A 25,659-nucleotide genomic window follows, 5' to 3' on the forward strand; every position below is an offset into this window, starting at 1 on the left:
CTGATTGTGACAGGCCTTCAAGTTCCCTCAAACTCTGAGATCCGGTAAGAGAAAGAATATAAAGATGAAGAAGAACAGGTGGTGGTTCAGAGACATGGAGGGGAGGGAACAGAAGCAGGAACCAGGGGACGTGACCAAAGTACTGGGGCCACCATCACCTGGAGCTTACCATCATCCTGTCCTCACAGTTACTATAGTTTGGGATGCACTGTGTAGAAAACTGAAGTCAAAGAGAAATAGAAGTTGGTACTGGAGGGTGTGGAGAGAATACACGAGAGTGCTTGGTGTGATGTTTGTGGAACAATGTGTTTTCCTTTCCTGTGTGTCGGCTGTTCACAAAGACTGTGATAGTTTCTACCATGTCCATGTCTGCTAGTTGGGAAACAATAGGACTAGTCCAAGGTGTAAATCCAAACGCTCTTAGAAAATGCTTTGAATTCAGTAGGGAAGAGAAATGGTGGTAGTCAACACAAACTCAGAATGAGTGAAGAAATATAAAAACTTTACGTTTTTCTTCAATAAGCAGGGATAGTCAGAAGGTTAATTATGGAAATAGACAGCAAGGAGATCCAACCAATCCATCCTAAAGGAAATCAGTCCTGAATATTCATTGGAAGGACTAATGTTGAAGCTAAAACTCCAATACTTTGGCCACCCGATGCAAAGAATCAACTCATTTGAAAACACTCTGATGCTGGGAAAGATTGAAGGTGGGAGGAGAAGGGAATGACAGAGGACGACATGGTTGGATGACATCACCGACTCAATGGACATGAGTTTAAGTAAACTCCGGGAGTTGATGATGGACTGGGAAGACTGGTGTGCTGCAGTCCATGGGGTCATAAAGAATTGGACACGACTGATTGACTGAACTGAACTGAACTGAAAGCAGCAAAGAGTAAAGGTCACCAAGAGAACTTGGCAGTTGAGCCAAGTGATTTGAGATAAAGTTTTAGGGTGTTTCCAGGAAGTTCCATTCCATTAAGCTTTATCATAAATGTGATTTGCAGTTTTTTTCCCTTTCTGTGGGTTGACTTTTCACAACCTTTGTATTAAGTTTCCTTTGATGCAAAAACATTTTGAATTTTGATGAGTACTGATTTACCTGTTTTTTCTTCAGTTGCCTGTGCTTTGGTGACATATCCAAATCTAGTGTCATGAAGCTTCCGTTCTAGTTTTTCTTTTAAGAGTTCCATATTTGTGTCTTGTATGTGTGAATCTTTGCTGCATATTGAGGTTTATGTGTCTGGGGAGCGAGTGTGTTCACAATTGGGCACCTGAAACAAGTGCAAAATACCCAGTCTTTGCAGATTTGTGCCATGCCCTGACTGGCCTTCACTAGTTAACTTGGCATGCTTTCGTCCTGCGATTAGCCCAGTAGTCAAGCTAAGGGCACTCAGTTCATATCTGAGTGAGTCAGCATCTTGCCTGGAGGAGGTGTGCCTCTTTGATTCCCCTGAATGTATGGCTGTTTTAAAATGCCCTCTGTCCCCAAAATCCACACCCCAGTTCTACTCAGGGCTTTATATGCTCTAGTCTATGTATCCACCCTTACTTCCTTGTCCCTGGCACCATGTATATAGTCTCCCCTGCAACAGTAATGAGCTATTGCAGCTATTCTTCAGTTTAAGCCTAGATTTAGGTGAAACAGACACCAGTCTTCAGGCAGCCCCCAAACAGAACACTGCATTAAGGTTTTTGTGATCAGTCTGGTTTGCTGGAGGCAGCTGGGAACAGAGCTGATACCCATTATAGATCAAGACTTCACTGTTCAAGTCAGGGGAGAGGTAAGTGTGAGAAAAAACACAATAAAATGTCCTTCCTCTCAGTTCTGGGATTTTCCTGATTGTGTGTTCAACGTGTTCCTGTAGACTTCTACTGTTTGACTGATTTCAGAGGTCCTGTGCGGTTTTTCATCTGGTTTCTGATTGTTACATTTCTAAGGGAGAACTCAACACTTCCTAGCTCACCATTTTGCTGACATCACTCCATGTGTTATATTTTATTTGACTTCACAACATCCCATTGTATCAATGCATCTTGATCTCCCTAACTCTGTCCATTTGTTACAATTTAACCTGTGTACAGGTTCTTCATTTATGACTAACCATTGAGCAAGATAGTAAAGTATATGAACTCATTATCATTTCCATTATGATATCTTTCTAAAGGCTATGTAACTAAGTCAAAGAATTAACCCCTGTAAGGGTCTTTTTGCACAATGCACATGATATCCAAAAACTATTAATAATCAATCTCCAATAAACACATTGTCATAATTTGTGGTTTTGATATTCTTTTCAGAATCTCACCACTGTTGGGTCTAGATAGAACATAATTATCCTGGTGGGAAATGTAAAAAGGCAAATTCATTGTCCTTTGGTTTTCTTTATTAAGAAATAAGATTTTATAAAATGTTTATTAAACACTCGCTTAAATTGTGTGGTTCTGTGAATGTGTGTGTGTATGTATGGTAAAAGAGTTAAATTTTTTCAATTGATGTTTGATAAATATTAAGCTTAATATTGGAAAAATGAAAAAAAAATTGTGTGGAAGTTTCTAGCTTAACATATGGTCAATAATTTTTCAATCTCATTATTATATAATTTAAAATTGCATTGATAAAGAAGCAAACAAGTTAATTGGCTTCAATCCTCTTCTTATGCCCTGGGTATTGGTTTCACCTTGCCCCTCCTACAATGTATCTGCTAACATTGGAGAGTGCAGCTGGGGCGTGACCATCCTGGTGTTTATCAATTGTGAAGACAGAAGGGAAAAATCAGAACCTGCTTAGTCAGAGAAATGGCAATGGATCCCAAAAATCAGAAGAAAGTGAAGCTTAATGATGGCCACTTCATTCCTGTTCTGGGATTCGGCACTTTCGCACCTCCAGAGGTAAGAGTAGTGATTTGGGGTTGAGATATAAATAGTAAGTGGAGGTAACATGAATGGAAGAGAACTTGGTCTGTCAAGCACTGAGCTCCTGTGTGACTCTGGGAGGATCTTGTTGTTCCACTAGCCAGGCTAGAACCATGCCCTGTGAAAGGGGAGAGAGCATCCAGTCTCCACTCTGCATCAGGGTCTGAGGCTGTGCTCACCTGCAGATTACTCTGGGTTTCTCTACAGTTTCTGTGTCTTTCCCAGTTTGTCAGAAGAGGTGAGACTCGGCTGTCTAGAACACTGACTGTCAGCTGTTTGGCTTTGAGGGCGATTGCAATGGTGGGGTTTCTCTGTATATTTCATTCCAGAACTCTTCCCTCCTTCCAAAGCAGGTATTTGAGGTGGAAGGTCCTGAAGATGAGGTGACTGAAATCTAATGGGAGCGACTTGCTTTTCTACTGGGGGATACTTGCTCAGTCCAGGCGACACACGGCAGCTATGCTTTGCCTTGTGATTCTTTTTCTGCTTGGAAACTTTTTCTGATGGGAAAAAGTTTGAGGGGATAAGCTACATTATACATTTGAGGGGATAAGCTACAATCTTACAGGACAGGCTTTGTACTCTATCCTTGGGTTTTGTAGTGTCTTTTTATTAGAGTATAGTTCTCAGTCCTTGGGCATAAGAGGGACTAGTGGACAAGTCTCTAGACTGGAAGCCAGAAAATTTGCTGTCCATCTTGTCTTTAGAGTATTGTAGTTGTGACAAGGGACTGGTCTTTTTAAACTTTGAATCTCACTTTTCTAATTTATAGAATAGAAGAAAATATTCAGAGACATTTTGCAGACAAAAAACAGCGATTGTTCACTTTGCAAAATGTGGTGAGTGGAGGGAAGGGTCCAGGCTAGTACTGAAGCTCCCTGGTTCATTCCGCAGTACATCCCACAAGGCACGAGATCATCAGGAAAACCAGGACTAGACCCAACAGGGGGAACTTGGAGCAAGCATCTACCTCCTTGGAACATGAAAGATCCTGGATTGCAGAAACATATTGAAATATTATTCAGCTTGAAAAGGGAAGTTATTTCCACCATTTGCAACCACACAGGTGAATCTGGACAATAGTAAGCAAAGTGAAATAAACCAGAAATAGAAAGACAAGTACAGCATTTTGTCTTCAAAGATAGAATCTAAAAAATTGAACTGATAGAAACAGAGTGTAGAGGAATGGCGACCAGAAGCTGGGGACAAGGTTAGGAAAAATGGAAAGATGTTGGTCAAAGGTCCAGACCTTTTGTAATGCGATGAATGTCTGGAGACCTGATGTACAGCATGGTGACTATACTTAAATATAATGGATTATATTTTGAAATTTTATAAGAGAATAGATATTAAGTATTCTCACAAACACTCCCCAAAGTTAGCTATGTGAGATGAAGGATCTGTTAACTAGCTTGATTGTGTTAATCATTAACAATAGATAGTTACATGAGAACATCACTTTGTACAGATTGAATAGATACAGTTTTCCTTTGGCGTTTTCTGTGTGATGTACTGGTAGACACAGGTCTTAGAAGCTTTCACCTGGTTTCTTGATGCATTTCAGTTCAGTTCAGTTGCTCAGTCATGTCCAAACTCTTTGTGACCCCATGGACTGCAGCACGCCAGTCGTCCCTGTTCATCACCCATCTGTCAGAGCCTGCTCTAACTCATGTCTATCGAGTTGGTGATGCCATCCAATTATCTCGTCCTCTGTCATCCCCTTCACCTCCTGCCTTCAATTTTTCCCAGCATCAGGGTCTTTTCCAACGAGTCAGTTCTTCACATCAGGTGGCCAAAAATTGGAAATTCAGCATCAGTCTTTCCAATGAATATTCAGGACTGATTTCCTTTAGGATTGACTGGTTTGATCTCCTTGCAGTCCAAGGGATCTTCGATAATCTTCTGCAACACCACAGTTTAAAAGCATCAGTTCTTTGGTGCTCAGCTTTCTCTATGGTCCAATTCTCACATCCATACGTGATACTGGAAAAACCATACCTTTGACTAGACAGCTCTCTGTTGGCAAAGTAATGTCTCTATTTTTAATATGCTGTCTAGTTTGTTCCTAGCTTTTCCTCCAAGGAGCAAGGGTCTTTTATGTCTTCATGGCCACAGTCACCAATTGCAGTGACCTTGGAGCCCAAGAAAATAAAGTCTGTCACTGTTTCAATTGTTTACTCATCTATTTGCTGTAGATGTTTATTGATACCACCTTTAGGTAATAGCATCAGTAGTTTGGTGAATGGTGCTTATTAGTAACTCGTTTTTACACACATACTTGTATCGTACATCTAGTACATGTCTCCTCCCACCATGCCCCCCACCCCCGCAAAGAGAATAATTGTAACTTTCTCATTATTGGTGTGTTCAAATTTTAATTTTACATTAAAGTCGCTTTAAGAAATATATATGAAGTTTGCTTTAAAAATAGGGTCTTTTATTTTGCAAGGTTATAGTGAAATGAAAATGAAAATTAAGGAGTAACAGAGGACTTTAAAAGAAAATTTAAAAAAAGAAAAAAGAAAAAAATTTTAATTAAAAAATAGTAATAATATATGAGAAAAAATTAAGGAGTAATAGAGGAGTAATAGAGGACTATAAAAGAAAATAAAAGAAGAAAAAGGGAAAAAAATTAATTTAAAAATATTAAAAATAAATATGGAAATGAAATTTAAGGAGTCATAGAAGAGTAATAGGGAATTTTATTTTATTTTATTTTTATTAGTTGGAGGCTAATTACTTCACAACATTTCAGTGGGTTTTGTCATACATTGATATGAATCAGCCATAGAGTTACACTTATTCCCCATCCCGATCCCCCCTCCCACCTCCCTCTCCACCCGATTCCTCTGGGTCTTCCCAGTGCACCAGGCCCGAGCACTTGTCTCATGCATCCCACCTGGGCTGGTGATCTGTTTCACCATAGATAATATACATGGTATTCTTTCAAAACATCCCACCTTCACCTTCTCCCGCAGAGTTCAAAAGTCTGTTCTGTACTTCTGTGTCTCTTTTTCTGTTTTGCATATAGGGTTATCATTACCATCTTTCTAAATTCCATATATATGTGTTAGTATGCTGTAATGTTCTTTATCTTTCTGGCTTACTTCACTCTGTATAATGGGCTCCAGCTTCATCCATCTCATTAGGACTGGTTCAAATGAATTCTTTTTAACGGCTGAGTAATATTCCATGGTGTATATGTACCACAGCTTCCTTATCCATTCATCTGCTGATGGGCATCTAGGTTGCTTCCATGTCCTGGCTATTATAAACAGTGCTGCGATGAACATTGGGGTGCACGTGTCTCTTTCAGATCTGGTTTCCTCAGTGTGTATGCCCAGGAGGGGGATTCCTGGGTCATATGGCAGTTCTATTTCCAGTTTTTTAAGGAATCTCCACACTGTTCTCCATAGCGGCTGTACTAGTTTGCATTCCCACCAACAGTGTAAGAGGGTTCCCTTTTCTCCACACCCTCTCCAGCATTTATTGCTTGTAGACTTTTGGATAGCAGCCATCCTGACTGGCATGTAATGGTACCTCATTGAGGTTTTGATTTGCATTTCTCTAATAATGAGTGATGTTGAGCATCTTTTCATGTGTTTGTTAGCCATCTGTATGTCTTCTTTAGAGAAATGTCTGTTTAGATCTTTGGCCTATTTTTTATTGGGTCATTTATTTTTCTGGAATTGAGCTGCAGGAGTTGCTTGTATATTTTTGAGATTAATCCTTTGTCTGTTTCTTCATTTGCTATTATTTTCTCCCAATCTGAGGGCTGTCTTTTCACCTTACTTATAGTTTCCTTTGTAGTGCAAAAGCTTTTAAGTTTCATTAGGTCCCATTTGTTTAGTTTTGCTTTTATTTCCAATATTCGTGGAGGTGGGTCATAGAGGATCTTGCTGTGATTTATGTCGGAGAGTGTTTTGCCTATGTTCTCCTCTAGGAGTTTTATAGTTTCTGGTCTGACATTTAGATCTTTAATCCATTTTGAGTTTATTTTTGTGTATGGTGTTAGAAAGTGTTCTAGTTTCATTCTTTTACAAGTGGTTGACCAGTTTTCCCAGCACCACTTGTTAAAGAGGTTGTCTTTCTTCCATTGTATATCCTTGCCTCCTTTGTCAAAGATAAGGTGTCCATAGGTTCGTGGATTTATCTCTGGGCTTTCTATTCTGTTCCATTGATCTATATTTCTGTCTTTGTGCCAGTACCACACTGTCTTGATGACTGTGGCTTTGTAGTAGAGTCTGAAGTCAGGCAGGTTGATTCCTCCAGTTCCATTCTTCTTTCTCAAGATTACTTTGGCTGTTCGAGTTTTTTTGTATTTCCATACAGATTGTGAAATTATTTGTTCTAGTTCTGTGAAAAATACCGTTGGTAGCTTGATAGGGATTGCATTGAATCTATAGATTGCTTTGGGTAGAATAGCCATTTTGACAATATTGATTCTTCCAATCCATGAACACGGTATGTTTCTCCATCTGTTTGTGTCCTCTTTGATTTCTTTCATCAGTGTTTTATAGTTTTCTGTGTATAGGTCTTTTGTTTCTTTAGGTAGATGTACTCCTAAGTATTTTATTCTTTTTGTTGCAATGGTGAATGGTATTGTTTCCTTAATTTCTCTTTCTGTTTCTTCATTGTTAGTATATAGGAATGCAAGGGATTTCTGTGTGTTAATTTTATATCCTGCAACTTTACTATATTCACTGATTCGCTCTAGTAATTTTCTGGAAGAGCCTTTAGGGTTTTCTATGTAGAGGATCATGTAATCTGCAAACAGCAAGAGTTTCACTTCTTCTTTTTCTATCTGGATTAGTTTTACTTCTTTTTCTGCTCTGATTGCTGTGGCCAAAACTTCCAACACTATGTTGAATAGTAGTGGTGAGAGTGGGCACCCTTGTCTTGTTCCTGATTTCAGGGGAAATGCTTTCAATTTTTCACCATTGAGGGTGATGCTTGCTGTGGGTTTGTCATATATAGCTTTTATTATGTTGAGGTATGTTCCTTCTATTCCTGCTTTCTGGAGAGTTTTAATCATAAATGAGTGTTGAATTTTGTCAAAGGCTTTCTCTGCATCTATTGAGATAATCATATGGTTTTTATCTTTAAATTTGTTAATGTGGTGTATTACATTGATTGATTTGTGGATATTAAAGAATCCTTGCATTCCTGGACAAAGCCCACTTGGTCATGGTGTATGATTTTTTTTAATATGTTGTTGAATTCTGTTTGCTAGAATTTTGTTTAGAATTTTTGCATCTATGTTCATCAGTGATATTGGCCTGTAGTTTTCTTTTTTTGTGGCATCTTTGTCTGGTTTTGGAATTAGGGTGATGGTGGCCTCATAGAATGAGTTTGGAAGTTTACCTTCATCTGCAATTTTCTGGAAGTGTTTGAGTAAGATAGGTGTTAGCTCTTCTCTAAATTTTTGGTAGAATTCAGCTGTGAAGCCATCTGGTCCTGGGCTTTTGTTTGCTGGAAGATTTTTGATTACAGTTTCGATTTCCTTGATTGTGATGGGTCTGTTAAGATCTTCTATTTCTTCCTGGTTCAGTTTTGGAAAGTTATACTTTTCTAAGAATTTGTCCATTTCATCCAAGTCGTCCATTTTATTGGCATAGAGCTGCTGGTAGTAGTCTCTTATGATCCTTTGTATTTCAGTGTTTTCTGTTGTGATCTCTCCATTTTCATTTCTAATTTTGTTAATTTGGTTCTTCTCTCTTTGTTTCTTAATGAGTCTTGCTAGCGGTTTGTCAATTTTGTTTATTTTTTCAAAAAACCAACTTTTAGCTTTGTTAATTTTTGCTATGGTCTCTTTAGTTTCTTTTGCATTTATTTCTGCCCTAATTTTTAAGATTTCTTTCCTTCTGCTTAATTTTTTCTGAAAAAATTAAGGAGTAATAGAGGACTTTAAAAGAAAATAAAAGAAGAAAACGGGAAAAAATTTTAATTAAAAAATATTAAAAATATATATGGAAATGAAATTTAAGGAGTCATAGAAGAGTAATAGGGAATTTTAAAATAAAATAAAAGAAAAAATTTTAAAAAAGGAAAAGAAAGAAAAGAAAAAAAATTTTTTAATTAAAAAAATAGTAAAAATATATCTAGGAATTTCTCCGGAGCTGTTGTGGGCAGTGTGGGTTCAGTTCAGTTTCAGATAGCTCCTTGTTCCAGTTTACACTTCTCAATATCTATAGGCCCCTTCCAGTGTAGTCGGTGTTAACTACAGGGATTTTAATCTGTCAGGCTTCAGAATGGGAGAAAATAATAGCAAATGAAGAAACAGACAGAGGATTAATCTCAAAAACATACAAGCAACTCCTGTAGCTCAATTCCAGAAAAATAAATGACCCAATCAAAAAATGGGCCAAAGATCTAAACAGACATTTCTCCAAAGAAGACATACAGATGGCTAACAAACACATGAAAAGATGCTCAACATCACTCATTATCAGAGAAATGCAAATCAAAACCTCAATGAGGTACCATTACACGCCAGTCAGAATGGCTACTAACCAAAAGTCTACAAGCAATAAATGCTGGAGAGGGTGTGGAGAAAAGGGAACCCTCTTACACTGTTGGTGGGAATGCAAACTAGTACAGCCACTATGGAGAACAGTGTGGAGATTCCTTAAAAAACTGGAAATAGAACTGCCATATGACCCAGGAATCCCCCTCCTGGGCATACACACTGAGGAAACCAGATCTGAAAGAGACACGTGCACCCCAATGTTCATCGCAGCACTGTTTATAATAGCCAGGACATGGAAGCAGACGAATGGATAAGGAAGCTGTGGTACATATACACCATGGAATATTACTCAGCCGTTAAAAAGAATTCATTTGAATCAGTTCTAATGAGATGGATGAAACTGGAGCCCATTATACAGAGTGAAGTAAGCCAGAAAGATAAAGACCAATACAGCATACTAATGCATATGTATAGAATTTAGAAAGATGGTAACAATAACCCTATATGCAAAACAGAAAAAGAGACACAGATGTACAGAACAGACTTTTAGACTCTGTGGGAGAAGGCAAGGGTGGGATGTTCAGAGAGAACAGCATTGAAACAAGTATACTATCAAGGGTGAAACAGATCACCAGCCCAGGTTGGATACATGAGATGGGTGCTCAGGGCTGGTGCACTGGGAAGACCCAGAGGGATGTGATGGAGAGGGAGGCAGGAGGGTGGGGGTGGTGGTAGGGATTGGGATGGGGAACACATGTAAATCCATGGCTGATTCGCGTCAATGTATGGCAAAAACCACTACAATATTGTAAAGTAATTAGCCTCCAACGAATAAAAATAAATGGAAAAAATAAATAAATAAAGTCGCTTTACTTCTTCGAACCTAGACCAGAGAAGTGTGATTTAATATGGGCTAATGAATCAGGGCTTCCCTGGTGGCTCAGATGGTAAAAAATCTGCCTGAAATGTTGGAGACCTGAGTTCGATCCTTGGGTTGGGAAGATGCCCTGGAGAGGGAACTGACAGCCAACTCCAGTATTCTTGCCTGCAAACCCCATGGACAGAGGAGTCTCATGGGGTACAGTCCAGTCTTGATGTTTTTATCATACATCTTGTACCTTTGTTGATTTTGCTTCAGACATCTCACAGTACAAATCCTATCCATGACTACAATTTTATTCTGAGTCCTTTGGGTTCTTTCAGCAAATCACTGAAACTGGTGGTGGGCTTGGAATTCTCTGATGCCTGTGATCAACTACTGATCACCTGGGGTTGAAAGGTTCCTGGGTGCCCATTTAATTGCTGACCAGGAACGTTCAGGGAAACTGTCATAGGTCCATCACTACATATAAAGAGCTAAACAAAGGCATAAAGAAATGTTGGTTCTTAGTACGATCAAGCTTGTGCCTTAGCAATCTCTTAATCATGTGAATATTCAACAACTGCTTTTCTTGCTTACATAGGTTCCTAAGAGTGAAGCTCTGGAGGTCACCAAATTTGCTATAGAGGTTGGATTTCGCCATATTGACTGTGCTCATTTGTACCAAAATGAAGAGCAGGTTGGCCAAGCCATTCGAAGCAAGATTGAAGATGGCACTGTGAAGAGAGAAGACATATTCTACACTTCAAAGGTTCTGTGTGTGTTGTGTGTGTGTGTGTGCAAGTGACTGGGGGCAGATGAAAATTATGTAATAGGATCAGTAGTTTGCTGAACAGTGCTAATTGGTACCCCTTTTTTTTCCCACACGTATTAAATCTAGTACCTTAAACTTAGTATCCTTCTCCTCTCACTGTGCCCCCTCAAAGACAGTAATTGTAACTTTCTCATCATTGCTGTGTTCAAATTTTAATTTTAAATTAAAGTCACTTTACTTCTTTGAACCTAGAGCAGAGCCATGTGACTTAGTATGGGCTAATGAGTCAGGGCTTTCCTGGTGGTTCAGATGGTTAAGAATCTGTCTGAAATTGCAGGAGATGTTAGTTTGATCCCTGGGTTAGGAAGATCCACTGGGGAGGGAAATGGCTACCCATTCCAGTATTGTTTCCTGGGAATCTGATGGAAAAACGAACCTCGTGGGCTACAGTCCAGGGGTCGCAAAGATTCGGACACAATTGAGTGACTAAAACTATACTATATTTACTTAATGAATACTTTACTTACTTACTCCCAGACAACCTGGGAGCAGATTATAGCTTTTCTTATCATCTGGGAGACTTCTCAAATTTCTTCACAATCTGTATCTCAGTTCTCATCTCCAAGAGCAAGAGAGCATTTGAGAGGCACTTTGTGCATTACACAAAATCTAGCCAAAGTGTCTCAAATTATGTTCTGCTCATATTAATGTGTTCAAAGCACTTTTCCCTACAGTTATGTAAACAAGATAGTAATTAACTTTGAGAAGATGGATTGTTTGATCAAATTAGACTAAGTTTGTGCTTTTACACTCTATCAAGCATAATTCAGTTGATGTGCATAGTAATTATTTGATAAAGTTATTTATATCTTGATTCATTTCTTTCCATTGTGAAAGATGTACTGATGACAAATTCAATCAAATAATGAAATTTACATGGCTAGGTTAGATAAAGAATGGAACTCAAGAAGAAATGGAACGGTTTTTCCCATGGTCATCTCTTTCTAACCAATAATAACGTCTAATTATTAAGTAAAAGAAGATAAGCACAATTACATGCAGCAATCATTTCCCACAGCTTCCTTTGTTTAATCTCTGCAGGTTTGGTCCACTTTCCTTCGACCAGAGTTGGTCCGACCAGCCTTGGAAAAGTCACTGAAAGATCTTCAACTGGAATATGTCGATCTCTATATTATTCATCAGCCAGTGGCTCTGGTGGTAGGTGATTTCTGTGATCAGCTCTGTTTTATTTCTTGGGTCAGAATGTCTATAACTTGCATGGATGGTGACAAGATTTTTCTTAGTAGGTTTGAAGGAAAGATTACACTAGAGTGGAATCCCCTAAATAATCATTTGTGCTCATCATTTTGGGGAGGTTCTTTGAATCTCTTACCTGCCTCCAGAGAAATGAGTTAAATAATCTAAGTTTCTAGGCCTCGAAATCTTGAGGTAGTAGAAATAGGCAAGTTCTGTGCATGGCGCTGATTAGGACTCAGAGTCTGGGGATCTCACTACAGAGTTCGGGAAAGAGTGCTGAGCACTGACACAGCCTCACACCTGAACAGGATGAAGTCTTCTCATCTTTCACCCTTTCACATTTTGTGGATTTGGAGGTGTCCTTCTGGGTGAGTCTAAACCTCACAGTCTTCTCTGGACTTGGGAGACCTTGCCCACTGTCACCTGTGTTCACAGTGACCTTTGCAGACTGCACTTAGCCGTTAAGAACTGTATTATGTGGAGAGGAATTTTCCAGTTGTTTCAGTGGTTAGGACTGTGTGCTTTCGTTGCTGAGTCAGGGTGTTTTGAGGGAGTGGTTTCAATTCCTGTTCAAGGAACTAAGATACAGCATGGGTTTCATGGCACAGCCAAAGCAAAGTAACAAGAACAAAGTCTATTATGAAGAACTCATTCTTTGAATACAGAATATACAGAATTCTACTCAAGACATCCTTTGCCAAAGAGTTTATTGGACTATGTAGATGGTAATTCCCATCTACATAGATTTCAGGATTCCTAATACTTGACAGAAATGTCTCCTGTTTTCTGTTTCTTGTAATAACATCACTCTTAATTTGCTTGATGCTTTTCTCAGCACTTTCCGTCACTGGCAGATTGACCTTGATCAGTTCAAGCTTCATCAATCCAGAATATTTGAGAGTATGTCTGCATCTTCCACACAACTTATCAGTCTAAGGAGAACCTTGCTGGTTCATGTGTATGTCCTGAAGCTATCTGATGTTCAGAGTGTGAAGGAATTCTGATATTTAGTCCAGGTCAAAATGGAAATTTTTATGCCAGCAGCAAGGCATAATTTACTGTTACTTCCTGCACAATAGAGGCATTTTGCAAGAGGAAAGTATAAGGGGAAGAAAAAATTTCACTTAAGGCACTGACAGTTCCCAGGAGAATGTAGGGAAATAATATCTATCAAAACATACAGTAAATATAAGAGATTAGTGGAAAATAGCCTTTTAAAAACATTGCTGATAACTCCATTTGCAAGCCACTTTGCAAATATTAGTATCCGGAATGTTGTAAACATACCTCATGTAGGTTTAGCATCCTAGTCCCAGATGTGCGTGGCAAGCTGGCTTAATGTTCAGTTCAGTCGCTCAGTCGTGTCCAACTCTTTGTGACCCCATGGACTGCAGCACGCCAGGCCTCCCTGTCCAGCACAAACTTCCAGAGTTTAATTAGACTCATGTCCATTGAGTCGGTGATGCCACCCAACCATCTCATCCTCTGTCGTCCCCTTCTTCTCCTGCCCTCAATCTTTGCCAGCATCAGGGTCTTTTCCAATGAGTAAGCTCTTCCCATCAGGTGGTCAAAGTATTGGAGTGTCAGCTTCAACATCAGTCCTTCCAATGAACACTCAGGACTGATCTCCTTTAGGATGAACCGGTTGGATCTCCTTATAGTCCAAGGGACTTTCAAGAGTCTTCTCCAACACTGGAGTTCAAAAACATCAATTCTTCTGTGCTCAGCTTTCTTTATAGTCCAACTCTGACATCCATACATGACTACTGGAAAAATCATAGCCTTGACTAGACAGACCTTTGTTGGCAAAGTAATGTCTCTGCTTTTTAACATGCTGTCTAGGCTGGTCATAACTTTCCTGCCAAGGAGTAAGCGTCTTTTAATTTCATGGCTGCAGTCACCATCTGCAGTGATTTTGGAGTCCCCCAAAATAAAGTCTGCCACTGTTTCCACTGTTTCCCCATCTATTTGTCATGAAGTGATAGGGCCAGATGCCATGATCTTAGTTTTCTGAATGTTGAGCTTTAAGCCAACATTTTCACTCTCCTGCTTCACTTTCATCAAGAGGCTCATTAGTTCCTCTTCACTTTCTGCCATAAGGGTGGTGTCATCTGTATATCTGAGGTTATTGATATTTTTCCCAGCAATCTTGATTCCAGCTTGTGCTTCATCCAGCCCAGCATTTCTCATGATGTATTCTGTATATAGGTTAAATAAGCAAGGTGACAGTATACAGCCTTGACATACTCCTTTTCCTATTTGGAACCAGTCTGTTGTTCCATGTCCAATTCTAACTATTGCTTCCTCATCTCCATACAGGTTTCTCAAGAGGCAGGTCAAGTGGTCTGGTATTCCCATCTCTTTCATAATTTTCCACAGTTTATTGTGATTCACACAGTCAAAGGCTTTGACATACTCAATAAAGTATAAATAGATGTTTTTCTGGAACTCTCTTGCTTTTTCAATGATCCAGCAGATGTTGCCAATTTGATCTCTGGTTTTTCTGCCTTTTCTAAATCCAGCTTGAACATCTGGAAGTTCACAGTTCACACACTGCTGAAGCCTGGCTTGGAGAATTTTGAGCATTACTTTGCTAGTGTGTGAGATGAGTGCAGTTGTACAGTAGTGTGAACATTCTTTGGCATTGGCTTTCTTTGGGACTGGAATGAAAACCGATATTTTCCAGTCCCATGGCCACTGCTGAGTTTTCCATATTTGCTGGCATATTGAGTGCAGCACTTTCAAAGCATCATCCTTTAGGATTTGAAATAGCTCAACTGGAATCCCATCACCTCCACTAGCTTTATTTCCAGTGATGCTTCCTAAGGCCCACTTGACTTCCCACTCCAGGATGTCTGGCTCTAGGTGAGTGATCACACCATCATGATTATCTGGGTCCTGAAGATCTTTTTTGTACAGTTTTTCTGTGTATTCTTGCCACCTCTTCTTAATATCTTCTGCTTCTATTAGGTCTATACCATTTCTGTCCTTCATTGAGCCCATCTTTGCATGAAATATTCCCTTGGTATCTCTGATTTTCTTGAAGAGATCTCTAGTCTTTCCCATTCTATGGTTTTCCTCTATTTCTTTGCACTGATCATTGAGGAAGGCTTTCTTATCTCTCCTTCTAGTCTTTGGAACTCTGCATTCAAATGGGTATATCTTTTCTTTTCTCCTTCGCTTTTCACTTCTCCTTTTCACAGCTATTTCTAAGGCCTCCTCAGACAGCCATTTTGCTTTTTTGCATTTCTTTTTCTTGGGGATTGTCTTGCTCCCTGTCTCCTGTACAATGTCATGAACCTCTGTCCACAGTTCATCAGGAAATCTGTCTATCAGATCTAGTCCCTTGAATCTATTTCTCACTTTCACTGTATAAGCATAAGGGATTTAATTTAGGTCATATGTGAATGGTCTAGTGGTTTTCCGCACTTTCTTCAATTTAAGTCTGTATTTGGCAATAAGGAGTTAATGATCTGAGCCAGTCAGCTCCCGGTCTTGTTTATGCTGACTGTATAGAGCTTCTCCATTTTGGCTGCAAAGAAGATAATCAATCTGATTTCAGTGTTGGCTATCCGGTGATGTCCATGTGAAGAGTCTTCTCTTGTGTTGTTGGAAGAGGGTGTTTGCTATGACTAGTGTGTTCTCTTGGCCAAACTCTATTAGCCTTTGCCCTGCTTCATTTTGTACTCCAAGGCCAAACTTGCCTGTTACTCCAGGTGTTTCTTGACTTCCTACTTTTGCATTCCAGTCCCCTATAATGAAAAGGACATCTTTTATTAGTGTTAGTTCTAAAAGGTCTTGTAGGTCTTCATAGAACCGTTCAACTTCAGCTTCTTCTGTGTTACTGATTGGGGCATAGACTTGGATTACTGTGATATTGAATGGTTTGCCTTGGAAACAAACAGAGATCATTCTGTCTTTTTTGAGATTGCATCCAGATACTGAATTTTGAACTCTTTTGGTGATTATGATGGCTACTCCATTTCTTCTAAGGGATTCCTGCCAACAGTAGTAGATATAATGGTCATCTGAGTTAAATTCACCCATTCTAGTCCATTTTAGTTCACTGATTCCTAGAATTCAACATTAACTCTTGCAATCTCCTGTTTGACCACTTCCAGTTTGCCTTGATTCATGGACCTAACATTCCAGGTTCCTATGCAATATTGCTCTTTACAGCATTGGACCTTGCTTCTATCACAAGTCACATCCACAATTGGGTGTTGTTTTTGCTTTGACTCTGTCCCTTCATTATTTCTGGAGTTATTTCTCCACTGATCTGCAGTAGCATTTTGGGCACCTATGGACCTGGGGAGTTCATCTTTTAGTGTCCTATCTTTTTGCCTTTTCATACTGTTCATAGGGTTCTAAAGGCACGAATACTGAAGTGCTTTGGCATTCCTTTCTCCAGTGGACCACATTTGTCATAACTCTCCAACATGACCCCTCTGTCTTGGGTGGCCCTACATGGCATGGCTTAGTTTCACTGAATTAGAGAAGGCTGTGATCCATGTGATCAGATCTGCTAGTTGTCTGTGATTGTGGTTTCAATCTGTCTGCCCTCTGATACCCTCTTTCAGTGCCCTCTCTCTGGCTAAGTGTGAGAAATTATTTGGTAACATCTCTAAAATGATTGCTTCTATTCCAGCCAGGTGAGGCACTTTTCCCAACAGATGAAAATGGAAAAATGATATATGACTCAGTGGATCTCTGTTGCACATGGGAGGTGAGTCTAGGGAAGGAGCCAGGAGAGGTGGGGTACCTCCTTCATTTCTTCCACCTGTGAGAATGGGCAGTGGACCATCAGACTGAGCAGTTCTTGAATCTAAGGGCTGTGATGCTGGGGTCGTAGGGGAGGAAACTATTGCTGAAATGTTGATAGAGAAGAACAGTGGAGGAGAATTTGGGAATGTGAAGACAGGCATCTATTTCCTTCCATGTGATGTATCTTCTCTGGGGTTTTTCTAAGGAGGATACTGTAATTCTTCTTGTGTCATGAACTTCTTCCCCTTTTTTCTTCCTTATAATCAATGCTAATTCTTGACAAGAGACACTTTTAATATTTTTTTTTTGTAATCATTAATCTTTTCTATTGCCCATTCCAAGTGACTGTTCATCACTGCTCACCACCCCTCCCTCCCAGGCCCTGGAGAAGTGTAAGGACGCAGGGCTGGCCAAGTCCATCGGGGTGTCCAACTTCAACCACAAGCAGCTGGAGAAGATCCTGAACAAGCCAGGGCTCAAGTACAAGCCCGTCTGCAACCAGGTGAGCAGCCTTGACTCCTCTCCCTCCTGCTCTTCAGAACCGCCTTCTTGTGCTGGAGCCAGATGTCTGTCTGTCCTTCCCTCCTGTTCATCCGACCTTTGGGGACAGAAGGTTCTAGAGTGCAGAGCCTCTGTCTGGACAATGTGAATAGAATCTGTAACAGTATCTTTGATAAGATCTGGGTGGAAACGGTGGGGATAGCTTCCTGCTAAATTGTGATGATGCCTGAGGGAAGGTAATGGAAGTGAAGGGGGTTAGACTAGTCCCTCAGATCTTAGAGGAAGGAGGTGTTCCCTTGAGCTGAAAGCATGACCAGAAATCAGCATGAAAGTGATCAGATGAAACTCTGTACAGGAAGGAAGACCATGAAAACACGGAATGGGAAGTAAATAAAGAGAAAAACCAGGTGAGACAGGTGTCAAGGCTTTGTGTGGAGTTTGGATGCCTGAATCCTTAGTCTTAGTGTCCCAGCTTCAACAGGGAGCACAGTACAGAGAAATCTACTGGAGACTATGAAAGTCACCCAGGTTAGAGGATGAAGCTAAATGCTTAGGGGGATCCTGACAGTTGATGGAAGGATTACTCAGGAATTAGAGCAGACCTTGTGATTTACTCAGTCTTATTCTGGTTTCCACATCTATTTCTAGCATAAAATTGTGAAACACATTTTTTCTATGTCTTTCTGTGGCTCTTACTTTTTTGGTTCTATTTTTACTTTGTGAGAAAACTTAACATGAAATCTATCCTTTTACCAAATTTTTAACTATACAATACAATAATGTTATTAACTCTAGGGACAGTGGTGTACAGCAAATCTAGAGTTTATTCATCTTGTATAATTGAGATTTATTAGGATTAGCAGTTCCTGGTTTTTCCCACTTCCCACCCCCTGGTGACAAGCACTCTACCATTTAATTCTGAGTTTGACCCCTCTCCGTATATATTTTAACTTATATATGATATATATGTCATGTAGTATTTATCCTTCTGGAATGGTCTTATTTCATATGTACCAGAGTCTTAAGTTAAAGTCTTTAACTTTCAGTTAAGGAAAAAGAATCTTCTATAATGCAAGAAATACATATTTATATCAATTATATATATGTGTGTGTATATATTTGTGTATATATATATGTATACATAATCTTCTCAATTATAAAAGTTGGAAATTAATGTGATCCTGACATTAGTTTTGTTTTGCTCCTATGTTCTCATGTGAAAATTTTCAGATATTAGAAAAGTTAGGAGTATGGCAGAGAATATATATATATCTATATACATACATTACATATATATATAATTTTGCTGATCTGGGTCTGATTGTGGTTCCTATGTCACTTTGAATCATCTTTATCAAGCACTTTTAACTTAGAATGGTCTCTCAATCTTTATGTTACCAGAATATCCAGACAAGTTTTGACAAATAGAATGTATTTATCATTGTTATTTTGTGATGCTAATTAACTTGTTTCTGTAATCCTAGATTATGTAAATTAATAGTTAAATCTGAATGTCTTACTATATTAAGGTTAAATATATTGACAAGAAAATGTCAGTTTCATGCTTTGTCCCTTAAATGAACCTTGGTTGGAAGTACATAGTGACAAGTTGTCCCACTGTGCGTGACAGTACGTTTGTTCTCCTGGTAAAGCTATTAACAGCTAGATCTTTTATTTGGAGATGTGTATTTTCCCTATTGAAATTACCTAGTCATCTGTTGGACAATAACCATCATTAGGGGAAGTTTGATTTCCCCCAAGTTTTCATGTAATGGTTGAGAATCCATTGATGACTTCTACCTTCATTCATTGGAATGTTTTTCATTATTTTCCATTTTAAATGCTCTTTTTAATCTTCTGACCTGACATTTTATTGTAAAAATAAAATTCCCTCATTAATTCAGGATAAAACATACCTATTCCCTGGTAGCTCAGCTGGTAAAGTATCAGCCGCAATGCAAGAGACCACAGTTCAATTCCTGGGTCAGGAAGTTCCCCTGGAGAAGGGATAGGTTACTCACTCCAGTATTCTTGTACTTCTTTGGTGGCTCAGATGGTAAAGAATGTGCCTTCAGTGAGGGAGACCTGGGTTTGATCCCTGGGTTGGGAAGATCCCCTGGATGAGGGCATGCAACCTACTCCAGTATTCTTGCCTGAAGAAGTCCATGGACAGAGGAGCCTGGTGTGCTACAGTCCACGGGCTTGCAAAGAGTTGGACATGACTGAACGACTAAGTACAACATTCCTATAAGGCTGTAAAAATCTTCATTCCTTCCCATTAATTGTCAGTTTCTGAAAAAGGATTTGTTGTAATAGTCACAGTCTGCGGTGGGAAATGGTTTTTTTTTTTTTCCTCTTTGGGATTTTTATTGCCTCTGTGTGCTACATTTGTTTTCATTCATAACTCCCTTTGGTTCTCAAATCTACTTAAATGTCACCAGTGGGAACCCATCAAACTGGTTCTTTTGTCCTTCAGACATTTCTTCATAAAACTTTGTGCAATTTCTTTCTTTCTGGCATAGTTTGATGTCCAAGGCTTAGAAAGCTCTTTTCCTGTCCCAGATCTGGAACTAAGCACGTGTGTTGGGGGTGTTCAGTAGTGTTCAGCAACCAAGATCTGGTCCATAGAATTACTTGCTTTCAGTAATGTCATTATTTTTTACCTTCTCAGAGAACAGAGATATAAATTTCTTTTTAAAGTATTTCTCTCTTTGGTGGTTCCAGTCATAATGTGATGTGACACAACTTTTCTCTGGCATATAATTTTTACTTTTAAGCTTTCTCTGGCACATTACCTTTCCATATAATCTAACATTCTCTATACTGGCATTCTACAGGTGGAATGTCACCCTTATCTCAATCAGAGCAAGCTGCTGGAGTTCTGCAAGTCACATGATATTGTCCTTGTTGCCTATGGTGCTCTGGGATCCCAGCGATCATTACAATGGTAATAAACATTATTGATGGCAACAGTGAGTTTATCTAAAACTCTATTTTTGATGAAAATGTTATTATACTGCACTCAGTGCTTTGAAGATAACTCTTAACAGGCAGAGGGGAGAGAAGACAGATGGGAGAAATTCTCTTTTGTCTTCGTATTATCCAGCCAGTTTTCTTACATTGCATTTGTCTTGTATATAGATTTTAACACAAGTGTCTACTTTAAAATCTCTATATATTCCCCCATTTGAAAACTAAGACATAAGCTTTGTCATAATTTACTTATTTATGGACTGATGAGCACATTACTACTAATAGACTTTCCAAGCTTCCCTCACTTTATTTCTAAAATCAGGATAACATTAATTGCTCAGTCGTGTCAGCTCTTTGTGACCCCATGTACTGTAGCCCTCCAGGCTCCTCTGTCCATGGAATTCTCCAGGCAAGAATACTGGAGTGGGTAACCATTACCTTCTCCATGGGATCTTCCTGACCCAGGGATTCAACATGCATTGCAGGCAGACTCCTTACCATCTGAGCCATGAAGGAAGCCCCAAATCAGGATAATAATATGTAATTCCCAGGTGCATCATGATTGAAAAATAAGTATAATTTGAACCATTTTATAAACATTTGTAGAAGAATTGCACAATGTAAATAATCATGAAAAGCATGGTTTTCATTTTTAGACTACTCAGCTTTTATCAACACCTGAGACAAGTGTAAGTTAAAGGAAAAAATATTTTGCAATCTTTTGCATCACATTCTCCTTTCAAGCCATTGTCTTTATTTTTGAGCTCTGATTGGAGAAGAAAACAACCACAGAGAAGTAAAAAGGAAACAAAATCCATGCGTTTGGCAGTCCTGGTCTCAACTCAATAATGCACCCAAATCACCTGCAGATCTTTGTAAATACAGAATGGGAAGTGACACAGTTGAGGTTCTGATTCAGTTTGTCTTCAGCTAAGCCATGGAATTTCTAACAAGATCCCAGGTGATGCAGATGTTGCTGGTCCATGGACCACAGTTTGAGAAGCACTGGTCTAGAGTAGAGATACTGGTCTGTTTGGGAAGCCTCTTCATAAACTCATAAACTTCATAAACTCAGTCTCAGCTCCTCAGAACTTACGAATTTCCTTCCAGGTTGGATCCAAACGTCCCCTTTCTCTTGGAGGACCCGGTTCTCTCTGCCATTGCCAAAAAGCACAAGCAAACTCCAGCTCTGGTTGCCCTTCGCTACCAGATGCAACGTGGGGTTGTGGTTCTGGCCAAGAGTTACAACAAGAAGCGGATCAAAGAGAATATGCAGGTGATGATGAGTGGGGCTGTGGGCAGAGGGCTCCTAAGAGATATCCTTCACGAGGGTCATTCCTTGTCCAGCTTGGACAGACACAACTTCCCTGTCCCCTCTTCTTATCTGCATCCACCTAAAATGTCCTCCAGTCTCCAGGGGGAGGCCGGCTCCTTGGGGCAGAGATTAATAGGATTCTTCCTTCCTTCTAGGTGTTTGGTTTTGAACTGACTCCAGAAGACATGGAAGCAATTGATGGCATCAACAGAAATATAAGATATTATGAATATCTAATGTAAGTGACTGTTTCACATGCACAGTTTTTTTTGTTTTGTTTTCTTTTGTAGCCAGCAGGTCAGCAGGAGATCTAAGCTTTTCAAAAGCTTAATTCTTGGAAGAGAGTCCTGATTTCCAGTGTGGGAGTAAACCAGGGTCTTCCTGCCAACCTCAGAACAGAGGTTTCCTCCAGAACTCCGTCTCTCACCAACAGAATGTGATTGGTCCCAGGACAACTCAGAGTTGACACTGTGGTGAATTTGCTACTTTGTGTCTCTAATCCCTGTGCCTGGTGTCCCTCCTCTAAGGCCCGAGGGACCTAGCAGACACAGAGGGCGCAGTGTCTGCAGTTCACTCTTCTTTCAGAAAGTGAAAGTGAACGCGTTAGTTGCTCAGTCTTGTCTGACTCTTTGGGACCTCATGGCCTGTAACCTACCAGGCTCCTTCTTTCAGGGACTGATGCAAATGTTTCACCTTTAATTCTTTATAGAATTAGGAGGAAATGATACACAATGACTCTGTAATAAGGAATCCATCCTGAATTACACTCCTGCTTATCCTAACACAATTGTAAATGCATTGTGGATATTATTTCTGGAGGAGGGGCCCATGAAGACCAACATGCTTCAGTGTGAGAAGTCACAGTGAGCCTGCCTCCACTAGCTCTGCTAAGTGTCTGGTGGATTTTCTCCCTGGTGGACTTTTCTTTACCAAGGCACCATCTATTTCTTCCAAATTTATTTCTTTGTTGACCTTTCCCCCATCACATCTCCCATTTCCTCATCCTTAAAATGTCACCAACTGAATTATAAGGAGATCATGAGCTTAACTGATCCTCCAGTGACTGCTGTGTCCTTAGTAGGACACACCCCAGGTAAGATTGTGTGGGTCTTCTGGTTTCTTGAGTTCAGACTTACCACAGTGTAGCCTTTGTCCACCAGGGTTCCATTCCCTGGGGAGCTCCTGTCTCCCTGACTCTGACTTAGTCACTAACATTGAACTCCAGTTGCCTAATTACTGCAGGAGGATGTCAGGATTGAAAAGACAGAATACTAATCAAACAGGGAGAAGTTGGAAGGGAGTTTAGAGAGAAGGGAACACAAATTAGTGATGAAATGAAATTTTAGTTTCAAATGAAAGATCTCAAAACTCCTTTTGTTTATAGTGCTCACAGTCTTTAGTCATGTCTGACTGTTTGTGACCTTACAGACTGTAGCCCACGAGGGTCCTCTGTCCATGAGATTCTCTGTCCATGGAAGACTCTTTACCCACTGAGCTACTTGGGAAGCCACCTTGTTTGTAAAGAAGATATATTTTTTTATATTTATATATACATATACATGTTTATGGCTTCCTAGGTGGTCATAGTGCTAAAGAACCTGCCTGCCAATGCAGAAGACACAAGAGATGCATTTGATCCCTGGGTGGGAAGATCCCCTGGAGCAGTGCAGGCAACCCACTCCAGTATTCTTGCCTAGAGAATCTCATGGACAGAGAAGTCTGGTGAGCTATAGTCCTTAGGGTCGCTAAGAGTGGGGCACAACTGAGCAACTTAGAGTGTACGCATACATATGTATATGTGTATTGTGATTCTGAAAAAAGACATGATGAAAAATGAGAAAAGATAGCAAGTTACTTTTTTGTTCTCAAAAACTGTTAAGCATATTCTGTGTTCTCCTTCATTATGCTGTGAATGCCTAGACTTACTCATCCTTGTAGGTTTGTGTCGATAGCACAGCTCCTGGCACATGGAATGGCTCAGGATGCACTCTTTAATGAACTGAATTGAAAAGAACAAATTTAGAAAGAAAAATCAGACTATAAGGAAGGAAAACAGCAGTAATGTTAATTAATAAATAATGAATGTAGTCATATAATACAAATTAAGAAAGCAGTAATCACATTTTATAGGTATGATTACTTAGGTGTATGTGATATTTCTTCAGTTTAATGTAATTCCTTAATGGAAGCACCTGTATTTTGGGATATGCTCAATATTACTTTGAATGGATGTATGAGAAACAGCAAGGAATTCCTTACTTGTGATCCTTCTCACCACTTAGGGTTGAAAGTGGTATTGAAATGATCTCCACAGTTAGTTGTTAGGTCTTGCACCCTCTTATAAATTGTAACCTGAGTCAAACTACCTGTCACTGTGGGGTGAATATTACACATGAGTGTTGGGACTGGACATGCAGGTGCCATGTGCTCATGGAACAGATACCTGCTTGTGCTTCTCGGGGGGAAAAGATGGGATGTGTTTCTGGATTTCAAGCTTTAGCCCATCGTGACTGCATCACAGAGTAATGGTCTCTATGACAACATGACAGATTTAATAAAGTATTCCTCCTCTTTCTCTTTCAGGTGGGTTGATCACCCTGAGTATCCATTTTCTGAAGAATATTGACTGTGAACTGCCCACTATCCATTCTACCAGAACTTTTTCTCTAGGGTTCTGAAGAGCATTTCTGTACTTGGTGGAGGTGTTTAAAAGAAGTTTCTGACTTTTGAAAGCTGATTTATCTTTAAAAAAGTTTTTATGAAATAATAAAGATTTCAAATATAGATACTAGTTTTCCTGGTAACAAAATAATTTGGAAAATAAAAAAGAAAGGATGAAAAATAAAAATAACCTCTGATTAACCCATTTAATAAATTTGGTGTGTTTTCCTTTGAAAATGAATCAGCTGATCTGAGAAAGAAATGGAAAATTTTGTTCAAGCCAAATTTGAGAGCTATAACCCAGGAAGAGCATCTCAGAATGCTCTGGAAACTGTCTGTCCTCTAGAAGTCAAGGCCCAGGGATGTAAGTTTGAAGACAGAGGGCTCTGCATGAAAAGACATTTTATTGACACTATACATAATGCAGGTCTAAGTGTCATCATGGTAGGTCATGTGACCTCTTGCATGATCAAGAAGGAATTTATCTTTCAAGGATCTGTCTTACTGATGCTGGGAGAATGTTGCTTTTCCTGGTTGAGCAGGTGTTCCTGCTGATGTGGGAGGTCTGGTCCATGCATAATGCAGAAACACAACTCACAGTGAGGAGAGAAGAGTGCAAAGGGCAGAGAAAATTTTTTTATATTTAAATTTTTCTTGCCATAAAATATAAATTTAATTTCATACTTTCATGACTCTCCTGTACAAAAGTGTGTGCCTGTTTATTTACAATTTGAAATAATCTTCAATATACAGGTTTTATACCTTTTTTTTTTTTTTTACTTAGCATAAGTACTTTTGTAATCTGTTGAGTGTTATCTAATGTTTGCTAAAGGGGAAGGGGTTGGGAGAGGGCTTGATTGGGAGGTTGGGGTTAGCAGATGCAAACTCTTACACATGGATTGGATTAGCACAAATACCAACTTACAGCACAGGGAACTATATTCTATATCCTATGATAAACCATAATGGAAAAGAATATGAAAAAGAATGTGTATATACGTATGTGTGTGTGTGTGTGTGTGTGTGTAAATGAGTCACTTTGCTATAGGCAGTAATTGGCACAACATTGTAATTCAACTATGCTTCAATAAAAAATGAACTAAAAACTTTCCAATATTATATTTTGCTTCTTAAAGTGCTTCCCACATGGCTCAGTGGTAAAGAAT

At 39.4% G+C, this 25,659-nt stretch overlaps 1 protein-coding gene across 2 annotated transcripts; it reads left to right on the forward strand.

Moving 5' to 3' along the window:
• The first annotated feature begins 1,571 nt into the window (after positions 1-1,571).
• Positions 1,572-24,700, forward strand: LOC122681805 (dihydrodiol dehydrogenase 3-like). 2 transcript variants are annotated; one of them, XM_043884259.1, is made up of 10 exons: positions 1,572-1,787; positions 2,721-2,895; positions 10,852-11,019; positions 12,124-12,240; positions 16,928-17,005; positions 17,423-17,545; positions 20,382-20,491; positions 21,628-21,793; positions 21,988-22,070; positions 24,416-24,700. In XM_043884259.1, exons 2-10 carry the CDS (start codon positions 2,803-2,805, stop codon positions 24,456-24,458), a joined length of 981 nt encoding a protein of 326 aa, XP_043740194.1. In that variant the 5' UTR covers positions 1,572-1,787; positions 2,721-2,802; the 3' UTR covers positions 24,459-24,700. The 2 variants fall into 2 exon arrangements, with proteins under 2 accessions (XP_043740194.1, XP_043740195.1); XM_043884260.1 differs by having other exon boundaries at positions 2,728-2,895.
• Positions 24,701-25,659: the final 959 nt, after the last annotated feature.

This window comes from Cervus elaphus, chromosome 23 (genome assembly GCF_910594005.1).
Source record: "Cervus elaphus chromosome 23, mCerEla1.1, whole genome shotgun sequence".
Taxonomy (NCBI): Eukaryota; Metazoa; Chordata; class Mammalia; order Artiodactyla; family Cervidae; genus Cervus; species Cervus elaphus.

Coding starts and splice junctions, on each gene's coding strand:
- LOC122681805 (XM_043884259.1), top strand. CDS start 2,803: ATGGCAATGGATCCCAAAAATCAGAAGAAAGTGAAGCTTAATGATGGC. Junction 17,546..20,381: donor ACAAGCCCGTCTGCAACCAG/GTGAGCAGCCTT, acceptor GGCATTCTACAG/GTGGAATGTCACCCTTATCT. Junction 20,492..21,627: donor TCCCAGCGATCATTACAATG/GTAATAAACATT, acceptor ATTTCCTTCCAG/GTTGGATCCAAACGTCCCCT.